The sequence below is a fragment of the Tasmannia lanceolata genome, unplaced genomic scaffold (genome assembly GCF_043159265.1).
Source record: "Tasmannia lanceolata isolate RefF3 unplaced genomic scaffold, GAP_Taslan_0.1 ptg000008l, whole genome shotgun sequence".
Taxonomy (NCBI): Eukaryota; Viridiplantae; Streptophyta; class Magnoliopsida; order Canellales; family Winteraceae; genus Tasmannia; species Tasmannia lanceolata.
In genome coordinates, this window is record NW_027518685.1 from 59,156,124 (window position 1) to 59,169,074 (window position 12,951).

The following is a 12,951-nucleotide window of genomic DNA, read 5'->3' on the forward strand; positions in this document are numbered from 1 at the left end:
TATTTGCTCACAACACATTCTTTTCAATCTTTAAGAATCCACGCTTGAAGAGAAAGAAACCGGTCCCCATCACCGACTATTGTGTAGCAAAGAGAAACTGCGAGAGAAAGAAAAACACGATTCATGGCTTCCGCTATGATTTTTTTTTCATTTCAATTCAATCCCTATTGTTCTGTGATTTTCTCAATGTTGAATCGCCAAGATCTGTTACCGGTGTTTATATTGAAATCGAGCACTAACATCCACAACAAATACTGATGGCAGCCTATATGTTCCTTGTGAAAATTACAGTCCTTATTATGATGGCGCCATCCTTCTTACAAATACAGCAACATTAATGATCACAACACATTTTTGTGAAATATCATTTACCATGGGAGGATAAGTCTTGGAATGATTAAAATCATAGTATTTAGAAACCATATCAACGTGAAAAAAGATCCAATTCAACATTAGATTGCAGATTCTTATATGGATGATAGAAGGGAGGCTTTTGTTCTTATAAGTGTCACTATGAACAATAACAGAATTGTCTTCATTTATTTTTCTTGCTAAGCCGAATGTGAAAACCATTTGGAAAGGCCAAGCCAGGAGTTCGGACAATCTCTCCTCCTTTCACCTTCTCCCACCTGCCATTTCAAATTTTGAACAGTCAGATACATCACTTTGGAAAAAGACTGAAAAGGGATTATTTTTGGACAAATAAAAAAAGAAGAATAGAGAAGGTGGGCTTAATATGAGATAGAGTGGAAATGCTCATTTCAGCAATAGAGTAGGTGGGTTTAATCCTTTAAGCCTCTTTTGTATAGATGGGTCCACCACTAGATTGGTAGGTTTAAAGCCTGGCCCGGCCGGTCTATTCTGCTTACATCACCCAATCTCTGTTGGTCAGGGATCAACTTCAAGTCATGACAAAGATTTTTGGATCTAAACAGAGCCTTTTAGGCCTATTTGGTAAACATCAATTTTTGGAAGGCTTGGCCCATTTAGGCTTGGCCCAAACCATTCATTTGGATCATCCCAATACAAATAGCTTGGGCCCCAAAACTCATGTTCAAAGGATGATCCTAACCTTTTGATCTGCAGAAGAAAGCACATAAATAGAAACTCAACAGATTGGAGGGTTAGGATCATCCTTTAAATATGAGTTTTGGGGACCAACCTATCTTGGTTCTGGCAATATAAATGAATGGCTTGAATCTTTGAACAAGGTGGGGCCAGTCCACTTTGCAAAATAAGCCCAGGTAGAAATGATGGAAAAGGAGTGGAAATATCATTGCCAAATAAATATGTAGACAAGTTAAAACGGCACCTGTATTTTGTAACCAAGTGATGGAGGCAAACCATCATCAGTAGTTTGCTGTAATTCGCCCCCACGCAAATCCTCATCCCCCCTCCGAAAGCCATGAAATTCTTAGACCCACGATTTATATCCACGCCCTGTGAAGTTAATCCCCACTCAAATAGCATGAATGTATGCTGTAAACTTTGTTATAAGAAAGCATGAGAGACGAAAGCACTAACATAATTTGCACCTCTAGGAAAAATTTTCAACCAGAGTAACATACCTCCCATCGCCATGGATTGAAAGAAAGTGGGTCCTCATACGTGGCAGGGTTTAAGTGAACAGCTGGAGGACACACCATAACCCCCCACCCTGCCGGAATTGTATGTCCTGCAATTTATGACAAATTGTGAAAATTGTAAGAGGATCTTGTGAAAATTGGGCGTAAAACAAATTTTATACCCATTTTTTCACTTAAAAATTAATATCGAATTTGTTTTACGCCCATTTTACATAGAAAGGAACAGAGCTTCTAGGATTCTATGGAAATGTACAGAAACACATATTAGACAAGCAAAATACAACTGAAGAAGACGAGATTTATATGGTATTACATTTTGTGACTATATCCACTGGCGAAGTTTATCCAAGATCTTCGACTATAGGTGAAGGTTTTGAAGTATAAATAATTTAAATAACACATACTCTAATAGCTTAAGCTTTTGGAGTAATTGGTTATTTCACATGGTATTAGAGATTGCCTCACGGAAGGTCCTAGGTTCAAAATCCAACAACTCCTTGATATTAAATATCGGCATGTATGGCCGGCCAACCCAAAAGAGGGGATGCATGTGTCACATGTACGGCCAACCCAAAAAAAGAGGTGTCATATGAATATGAATGGAATAAAATTCAAAACATAAGTATAATAAAGCTAAACTATATATGGAATAAAGTCCTAGATATTTTATGCTTATAGGGGCAGCGGTTGACGTTATTTGCATGCCCATATTGTAATCGCAGGAGATCATAGGAGTATGCATGGAATAAAATTTGATACATAAGTATAATAAAGATACACTTTGCCTAAATATGACCATACTTGGCCTCCTTCGGGGCACGTGCTCCATTTGATTAAATGGGGGATAATAGCTCAAGCGGTTCTTCACCATGGGAATAGCAAGCCGAGGTTTAGTTTACCCCTGGATAGACTTGCTATCCTCTGTTCAAATCCACTTTTATCCTTCCAAAAAAAAATATTACCTAAACAAAAATGATAACAACGAACAAGATAACTTCAAGAGAAACTTATACAAGAGCAAGATAATCGAGCCTAGGAATAAGTTTTTTTTTAACCCGGAATTGTACACTAAGGCCCGGGGGCGGACCCGAACTTGTGCACTAAGGCCTAGTCAAGCCTAGGAATAACTTATCCAAGGATTTCTATCTCATGGTGAACAGCCTGAATGAGATAGAATTCCTTGGATAAGTTGTTCCAGGGATTGGCTACCCGGCCTACTTGTATAATTTAACTTGAATCACTGTGATTGGCTAACATGCTTGTGTACGTATGGTATAGTATATAGTATATGCTATCCATTAGGGTTGTTCTCAACATGAACTGAAATAGTAAACATATCTGCAAGGATAAAACACACCTCAGCTTGCTATTCCAATGGAGAAGAAACCCAGTGAATCCAAGGGTTTAAATTTTGACCGAAATCTTGTAAAATCACAGAAACATCTCGGTATGAAATCACAGCCGAAATATAGATAAGATTCTTCACTACTGGTATTTATTTTTCTTTTTTGTCATTTTTATAAATCTTAAAAGAATCTCATTGTTCTTCTCTTTTCTCCGAGTGAAGTTGACTTTTTAAGGGTTTCTGTCAAAATGTCTATCAATAGAAAGTTAGTTTTTTTATTAGAAAAGTTCATATATGTTTCGCATATTTCGACTGAAATTTTTAAGATTTCGAGTGAAATCTTGTATTTTTCCGAATTCATGTGGATTTTGTTTCATTAACAGCCAAAATAAAAATATTTCAGCTGAAAATAAGTCTTTCAGCAAAAATTTAAAACCATGATTCTGATAGGATAACTCAAAAAGGATAACCTGCTACCTAGCTAACTATGTATGCCACACAAATAAACCTTGAGAGTGCCAAATTAACCATTTATTGTGTGGGATATCTGCAAATGTTTGTGATTTAAAGGTAATACAAGATATACTCAAAGGGTTCTTTATTTACCTTTGATCTTGACATCCTCCAATGTTCTTCTGAATATCCCTGGTGCAATGTTAGCCAATCTGAGTGTTTCATTGATAACCTGCATTTGCCATGTGGGCAATTGTAATTAAAAATAGTTTTACTTGATTTTTGAATTTTAAAACTAGTTTGTTTCAAAATTTTAATTTTCCTATAATATCTCATTGCCCCTTTTTGGATTGCAAGAAAACATTTCTGATTGACAATTTCTACAGGGAAATTTTTTTCCTATCCACGATTTAAAGTGAAATGATATTATTATGGTTAATTTCCCAGGATATTATCATAAACTAAATGTTTCTCTAAGCAAAAAATGAATAGGATTGGTTCAAGTTATATTTTTCCTTGTGTAAAAAGAGTAGGAATTTAAAAAAATATTCATAGGCTGCTCTCTCATGCAACAATGGACGTTCCGCAAAATGACTTCTGCGATGGACCCTAGCAAATCCCTTTTCCTTTAGGCTCCGTTCACTTGTTTTCCGGGGAAAGGAAAAGAAAAGGTTTCCCGAGAATTTGACTTGGCAAAAAGGAAAAGAAATCCCGAAAAATTGTGCAGGAAAAGGTTTCCCGCGCCTGTTCACTTGCGCAGGAAATCCCGGGAAACTGTGCAGGAAAATGTTTCCCGCTCTTGTTCACTTGTACTGAAAATCCGAAAAATTCATAATTTTCAGCTGATGAAATTAAAAAATTAAAAGCGACGAAAAAAAAAAAAAAACCACAACTGATCAATGAGAGGGTTAAATGGTCATTTGCTTCAAAAAGTGGAATTTGTGTCTACAATCTATATTATTCATTTGTTTGCCCACACCAAGGATACGCTATCCCAAAATTCTTTCCTAATTAGACGATTTTTAGGTGTGCCCCAGTGTGTATTACGGCCATTTGTAGGTGAGCCTATATTTTGAAAAATACGATGAAGCCCACCTTGTTCGAAGATCCAAACCATTCAGTTGTTTTGGTCCCAATATTTATATATTATGCCTAAAAAATCATCGCCATTGGATGATCTAACCCTCTAATTTGTTGTGTTTGCCTTGATGTTTAGTTCATAACTCCAATTTACAGGAAAGGAAGGATAGCAGGGACAATTTAGAACTCCAATTTTAAAAGGGCGATAAAAAATATTTACATTAAACTCCAATTCTCAAAGAATTCCTTCACCTGTCAAATTTTAAACTCCAATTTAAAGAGTTATCACTAGTTAGCAGATTATCTTTGCATCCATCTAATGTATAATAGCTTCTCAAAATTGTTAAATCCATGAGATCATGTCTCACACACATCTCTTTGTTTATTGATTTTCTTACTTTTTGTGGGCAAAAAGGGATCACTTCAAGGTTTATAAAAAAAGATTTTTTGTGGGCAAAAACGGATTTTTTCTGCTCCTGGACATTGCTTTTCCAAAGAACCCAGATCTGTTTTCATAAAAAACGAAAATAAAAATCAGAAAAATTTGCACCACATACAAAGGCCGATCAAAAAAGAGATTTCCGTTTTTATTATCATGTTGGGATGAGATATGATGATGAAAGAACAACACAGAGATGAGAGAGAGAGAGAGAGAGAGAGAGAGAGAGAGAGAGAGAGAGATTGACTTACAACTCTTTCAGGTAGATGCAAGGAAGAGGACAAAGTTTTCCATGGAAGGATGGAGGAAGAAGACGATGTAGGGCTTTGTTATGGAAGAAGATGATGTAGGGTTTTTTACCCACCCACTGACTTTACTCTTTCACCAAACCCAGCCACGCCACTTTATTTTCTCGGGAAACTGAATCGCACCCAATTAGTGGGATTTGGTTTCCACAAGAGTGAGAAAAGATCTCTTTCCACGTCATTTTTTGAAAATCCATGTCATTTTTTACTTTTTCCACATAGGCACTGTTACTTTCCAGGAAAGCAAGTGAATGCTGCTATTTTAGCTTTCTCGGGAAAAAAAGGTGTGTTTTTCCAGGATTCGTTTTCCCGAGAACACAAGTGAACGGAGCCTTACAAACTTTTCTTGAAAAATTATGCAATCCAAAAAGTTTAGTCCTACATGTGGAGAAAACTTTAACACCCTCATAAATGGTGTTAGGCACTACCAAGTTTTGACAATGGGCCCAACTCACCTTCTATTTTATTATTTAACAAGTTGTCAGAAGCTATTACAATTCCCAAAGTGCTCTCAGCAGCCAATCTAGGGAGAAACGACAAGGTGAGTTCGGCCCATTATCAAAACATGGTAGTTCCAAAATCAGAAAGCCTTTTGGAATTCTCTCTAAAAAAATGGTTGATGAGAAAGAGCAACTAAATTTACTCACCTGAGAAGTGAAAGTCATGGATTTATATTCGTCCCAAGTGATTTTGGATTCTGGATCTTTCCTTCTTCTCAAAATCTCTTCATGTTCTTCCTGTAAAAACACCCCCATGTATTGAAATCGAAAGCAGAATTTCCTATGTCAAGGAAAGCAGAAGATAAATGTTAAAGTATAAAAGATAAAATAATGCCATCTCCAAATGCTTAAGCGTTTGGAGTAATTGTTTCACAAATCACATGTATGACCAAAGGTCCTCAGTCCAAAACTCCCTGATACTAAAAATCCACATGCCACCCCAAAAGAGGGGCCACACAGGGGCCGGAGCCAGGAATTTACACTTGGGAGGCCAGACTAATTTACACTTGCTTGCATCGGTCATTGAGGGCTGTAGCTACTAAACTAACTAAGCCACTAATTTTTTGGCAAAGGGATCAATACTCTAAAAGGGATTTTGCAAATCATTGGGGGCCCGTGGCCACCACCATGCTACATGTGCCTCCGCCTTGGGGCTACATGTGCCACATGTAGGCCAACCTAACAAGAGGGGCCACACATGAGAGAGAGTGTTAAAGTATAAGAGATTAAATAACTTCATTCCCAATTGCTTAAGCTTTTGAAGTAATTGGTGGTTTCACAATAAAAAAGAAAAACATCACTGACCGTTAACTTCTCCAACACTTTAGGGTGGTCTGTAAGAAGTTTTATTGCCACAGTTAAAGCAGCAGAAGTGGTCTCATAGCTGACGAATAGCAAAATAAAGATCATATCAAGAGCAATAGCTTCTGTTAAGAGACTCTGCTCTTTGTTCATGTCATCAATCACGCGATCGAAGAAATCTCCATGTCGTTTCTCTGGATTAGCACGTCTATAATGGAGCATGTTCTTCAACAATTTCAGTACGTTCTTCCTCCCCTGTCAATACCCAATTGCTTGATTTTTTATACAATTAAAGACCCTTTTTTTCTTTTTTTATAAAAGGAAATGAAAAATGCACTGGCAAGTTTGGATAATGGCACTACTCACTTTACTGAACGCTTTACTCCGTTTGGTTGCCGGGTTTTTTTTTTTTTTCCTGGGATTTATGTGGGTAAAGGTAGGAGACAAGAGAGGGGACAAGTACGTTCTTCCTCCCCTGTCAATACCCAATTGCTTGATTTTTTATACTATTAAAGACCCTTTTTTTCTTTTTTTTATAAAAGGAAATGATAAATGCACTGGCAAGTTTGGATAATGGCACTACTCACTTTACTAAACGCTTTACTCCGTTTGGTTGCCGGGTTTTTTTTTTTTTCCTGGGATTTATGTGGGTAAAGGCAGGAGACAAGAGAGGGGACAAGCATTAATTAGAGAAAAATATTATGATGAGTGGAGAGAGAGAAAGAGAGACCACCATTTTCAAGACAAGATTTTGCTGATGTCACCAAGAAAAAGCTGATGTGACCACTAAATATTCTCCCACATAAATCCTAGGAAAAAAAAAATCCAGCAACTAAGATTGGGTATTTGGGTGTTGCTTGATTTTTTGGAATAGAAATGATATTTTCATACCCTTTCCGGAATCGGCATTTCACCCCATTTTAGGCTGCCTTTGGATTGTGGGAATCAGGTGCTGGAATCGGCGCATGATTCCAATTCCACCCGATTCCGGCATTTGGTTAAAAAAAGAATGGAATCAAGGAGGCGGAATTGACCCCTGGGAAGAATTAAAGGGGGAAAGAATGCCGGAATCGATTTCGCACTCCCAGAGGTTGTATTATGATTCCTTCCCAATCGGAATGGAATTTTTAGTTGAATGTTTTTGAATTACAAATTTTATTTTAGTTTTTTTTGTCTCATTCTGTTTAGAGGAACAGAATAAGAATCAGAACATGATGTCAAATCCGATTCCTGATTCCAGCAATCCAAAAGGAGTAGTTGTTTTGCTTGAAAATAAGTACTTCTTAGGAAAATGCAGAGGATTGTAGGAATTTTCAAGAAAAGTTTGAAAAAGGTTTTTGAAATTTTGGGAAATGATATCAACATTCCAATGTTTTGATATCACGCTCTACTAGCTTGTTTTTTAGTATTTAGAAGGCGGTCAAAAACAGGTTATAACAGTTCCCAAAAAGCTCTCACTAACCCATTAAATACTAAAAGACAAGCAAGCAGAGAGTGAAACATTGAAGTGCTGATATCATTTCCCCAAATTTTCCTTGTTTCCCATTGTTTGATTACATAAGAAAAAAATTAAGTTGAAGCACTGCCACTTCAGGTTTTATTTCCATAACAAAGAATTTATAATGATATTCCTTCAAATAAATCAAAATCATATGATTTTCCTCTAAAAAAATTCTAAAATATTTCTGAGAGAATTGTTTTTCTTACAATCCAAACACAGCATTTCCTGATATTATTAAAGTGTAAATGAAGAGAAAAGTGACATTATTAAAACAAAAGAGTCCAGATATCGACAAACTTACCTGCATGCATCTATAATAAGCAGTGCCAGGAATATAAATGGGAAAGGAGATCAGACCCTCAAAGAAGGCCACGAAGTTTTCTCTCAATTTTTCAGACGACTTTGATCCATCATAGCTTACCAACTTTTTAGCAGTAAAATCAAATATCATCTGTTAAGAAAGAAAATCAAGGAGCTAAGTATTTTTCTTCTTAATTATAAAAAAGAATCAATGGGAATTGCATGCCCATAATATGATATTCCTGGACATAGATTGGAAACTCACTGAGTCGACTAGGTCACATTTGTAGCCAAAATAAACAATGACTTGGTTGTGGCTTAAATTACTCATTGATTCAACTAAAAAGAGCCAAATTGATGAACATAAAAAGAGCCAAATTGATGAACATAAAAACACACAATTATGATAAATTAATCTTTATACATGCTTATCAAACTAACATGATATGCATGGGTTGCATCCAAAATGAGTAGATAAATATAGCATCACGTCACCCTTGTCACCTAAGTGGAATCAGATTTTCCTAAGAGTTACATTTGGTTATCCTTTTATTATGTTAATTTATTACTTAAGGGACCATTTGGATACATGGATTTTATAATAATCCTGGATTTTACAAACCAAAACTTGGATTTTATTAGCTAAAACTTGGATTTTACAATCGTGGAGTATAAAATTAATCCATGTATCCAAGTGGCTTCGAAGGATCTCTTTGGATACCACCCAAATCAGCCTTTTTTTACAAATCAGATTATTTTAAGTTAGTCTTATTGTGAAAGGGGACATTAAGGCCAGTTTGATCAAATAACGCAATATGCATAGAAAATTATATGCAAATATATTTCAGAGGTGTCCAAAGAGAGATTGTTTCACCTCTGTCATGACATTAAGGAAGCTGAACCCGAGTCAGGTTGGGTTCTAGTTCGGTTTGAAGTGTCGGGTTGACCCAACCCACATTTAAACCAGACATTAAAAAAAATTACCATTTTTGTGTTTTGTGTTTTTAGATCATAAAAACCTAAAGGGGAAAGAAACCACCATAGCCGGGTCAACTTGACCCAACCCGACTCCACCTGACCCAAATTGGAAAATCGGATTTGGTTCGGGTTGGGTCAAGTTGAGATATTAATTTTTTGTGTTGGGTAGGGTTAGTCTTCATTGGGTTGAGAGTTGGGTCAGATACACACCAAGAAGTACTTAGTCATGGCAAACATGAAACAGCCTCGTACAAAGAGCCCCCCTTTGAATGACACAAAAGTTAGTTTGGATTTCTTGGGACTTTCACAGAAAGGAATTTTATGGTTGGCTGTTAATTTTTTCTCAACCACGTTGATTTTTTCTCAAGGTAAAAGTCAAAAAAAGGGAGTTTAACCTTGATAAATAATCAAGGGGGGAGAGTTTTTTCTCTCTCTACCTCACATATGCAAATAACTTTAGGAGTATCTAAAGAGGCCCGAGTCTTCATTTCTTGTCTTAGGTTTTCCAACTGTGCTCTTACTTAGCCCTATTTTTTTAGGCTACTGATATTGGCACTACAATGTTTTAATAATTGCACAAACTCAGCTTGCCTTTTTTTTTTTTTCTTTTTAAGAGCTTTGGGGAACAGTAATAACCTCTGAGTTCTGTTTAAATAATAAGAGACAAGATGTATTAGTGCAATTATCAAAACAAGGCAGTGCCAATATCCGTAGCCTTTTTTTTCAAAAGGCCACAGTTTAATTGGCCCATCTTTTTCATCCTTTAAGGTTCTTTACTTACACTGGCCGCTGCTTCTCTTAATTCTATAGAGGGTTCCTTTGACCATAAATTGAGAGTCCTTTGTACAACTGGATCGACTTCATGAAGGTGATTTTCTTTCAAGCTTTCAATGCCAAAGAAACTCAAGATCAAGTTCTTAAGATGCTTGTACATGAAACCATGTAAGGCACTAGGATTTTGGCTTCCTAAAACCTCTTTAAAACTATCAGGATACCAGCTCTGGAACAAACGTCCTTCTTGTTGGAAGATGAAATGGTTGAATTCTTCATCTGTTGAGATTACAAACGGCTTACCCACCAAACTAGTTTTAAAGATCGAACCATATCTGAAACCATATAAAGCATTTGTAAGTTAGAAATGGAAGAAAGAAAGGAAAAATAAGAGAATTGTACTAAAACTTTTCTTTTGGATTTTTGGTTTCGTTCTCTACATACCTCTCCATACGTTTCTTAATGAAAGGGTTAATATCAGAGGATGTATAAGGGGAAAAGAATGAAAAAGACTCTCCCAAAAGTGGGAAACCCATGGAGCCAGGAGGGAGCTTCCCATTGCACTTGGGATTTTTCCATCTGTAAATCAAGTGACTAAACAACACTATAACAAGCGTCCCAAGGCACAACGCAACAGGCCACATTTTTTTTTTCTTGCTTGCTATTTTTTGGGTGGGAAAAGCTAGGTTTTGCAAGTGAAGGGGAAGAGAGCACAAGGGAAGGAGGGGAAGGTGTTTTTAGTTGTAGAAAGTTACCATAGAGGAACCATACTAGTAATTTGTAGTATTACTTTAAGCATTCTATTATGCAGGAAAAATAAGAAAAAGGCATGCAGAATGCATGAACGCTACCCATGCAATAGACGCATACTATTTTGTTAAGTAAAATAGCCCATGTTTAATGTATGAGCATAACGATGCAACAAACTTAAAACCATATGCATGCATTTTTTTATATGAAATAACAGATCGACGTAAACAGGAAATCAGCACTTTAAGTGGAACCAACAAATGGAGAGAGAGAGAGAGAGAGAGAGCTTCAGCACTTCCTTTTTTGAATGATTTGACACCATTTGATCTGAACCCTACAATAATAACATGATCTTAGCCGTTCATCATCTTAACAAACCCATAAATGAACTTGCTTAGTTTGTCAATTTGATTGAAAAAAACGTTACAACCGAAAAAATGTAGTTATAGTGACATGCGGAGAGAGACAAGGACAAATAAAAGAATGATACTGAGAAGCGACTAAACTTTCATGTTTCAAGGGTTTATTTGAACTATAATATGATGCTTGAAGTCTATTGGATTGGGATTATTCTTAAAAGTAAATATAATTTAGTGTAGATAAAAAAAGATATATGATAAATGACAGATCTAGTCTAACTGAAGATTCAAGAAAAATTTCTCTATACTAGCGTATTCAAAATTTTATTCAGAAACAAGAATCATTCTATTAATTTAATCAAATGCAAGCAAGACTGTGCTTAATTAAGATTTTGAGAAAACATAAATTTATCAATTTTCAAACCTGAGATTGTTAATTTCTATTTGAAATCTATTCATTCCTTTGAAAAAGGAAATCTAAATTATATAGCAGAATATTATGAGGGCTTAGTTCCTTAATGACATAGATAAAGAAAACGAAGTTTTAGAAGTAACGTTTGCACGTTTTAAAATATAATCCAAAGGTCTTTGTTGGTATTGGAAAGAAAAGAATATAAATTTGAATTTTGAATTATCTACAATGTGGGGGAGAAGACAAACGCAGCAAGAAAAGGTTTTAAGTGTAGAATAAAATATGATATAGAAGTTCAGTATCAAGCAAATATAATAACACACACAAATAAATTATCCTAAGATTCAAGATTTCAATGAACTTAGGTTTGGAATCTTAAGTCTGAAATAGATTTGGATATATTGTTATATAAAGTGTGAGATTTGATAACAACTAGGAAATATGGAGATTGTACTGTCCAATGATGCAAATGAAGTCAAGTTTTAGACTAAGGAAAATTATTGAAGTTTGATGGTATTAATAAATCACACTGTGTTTAATTTGTTTGCTTGGCAAACTAAATGCTGAATCGAATAATATACAATTACATTATGAATATTCAATGCAAGGGTATACTAATTTCTAAATAATAAAAAAATTAGATTGTACAGTACTACTCTTATAGTATCAAGTCTAGAAATAATGAACATGAAAATGAATAGATCCAAATGAATTTTTTTTGGTAGGTAAACTGGGATTGAACCTCCCACATCAGAGTTGAAGAACAAAGCATTAAACAGTTGAGCTAGAGGTTCAACCTAGATCTATATGCAATTTGAAAGTAATAAATTTGAATAATTAGATTTGAGATGAATTAAAATTTAAGTTGAGAATGTTTCAATGTTCTTGAAATTAAATGGATTAGGAATACGTATAGTTTAGGTTCAAATCTTAACACAAGTGGTTAAAAGTTAAAAGAACATAATCTGAATTTTACGTGATGGGTCAAATACTGCAAAGTGAAATTAACATACTGTGGCAATAGAATCTTTGCAAAATCAAAAAGTATAGTTTAGGTTCAAATGACTTTGCAATTCAAGGAGATCCACTGAAAATGTTATAATTTGAATAGCTCAAGTAAACAAAACAACTAAAAATTAACATAGAAAAACAAATAACTAAAAACAATAATCTGACTTGAATATAATAAATCAACAATGCTAATAATACAGATAAGTCAATAGTTGGTTGTGACATGTTATTAAAACTAGACTTAAGGATCTACAATATTAAATTCTATACAAGGAGACAATTGAGATCGAAATCAATCGAAGAGTGAATAACTCAGAATCAAGTTGAGGGATTTAGCTTTCAAGAAATAAAAAGAGTGAA

General features: G+C 35.2%; 1 protein-coding gene across 1 annotated transcript; it reads right to left on the bottom strand.

Moving 5' to 3' along the window:
- Nucleotides 1-394: 394 nt before the first annotated feature.
- On the bottom strand, nucleotides 395-10,822 carry LOC143885397 (cytochrome P450 87A3-like). The gene is made up of 9 exons (XM_077389552.1): nucleotides 10,504-10,822; nucleotides 10,070-10,394; nucleotides 8,312-8,461; nucleotides 6,513-6,764; nucleotides 5,856-5,945; nucleotides 3,538-3,616; nucleotides 1,569-1,675; nucleotides 1,313-1,440; nucleotides 395-629 (listed from the first exon to the last, which is right to left on the bottom strand). The coding sequence occupies exons 1-9, from the start codon at nucleotides 10,701-10,703 to the stop codon at nucleotides 536-538; spliced, it is 1,425 nt and encodes a 474-aa protein (XP_077245667.1). The 5' UTR covers nucleotides 10,704-10,822; the 3' UTR covers nucleotides 395-535.
- Nucleotides 10,823-12,951: the final 2,129 nt, after the last annotated feature.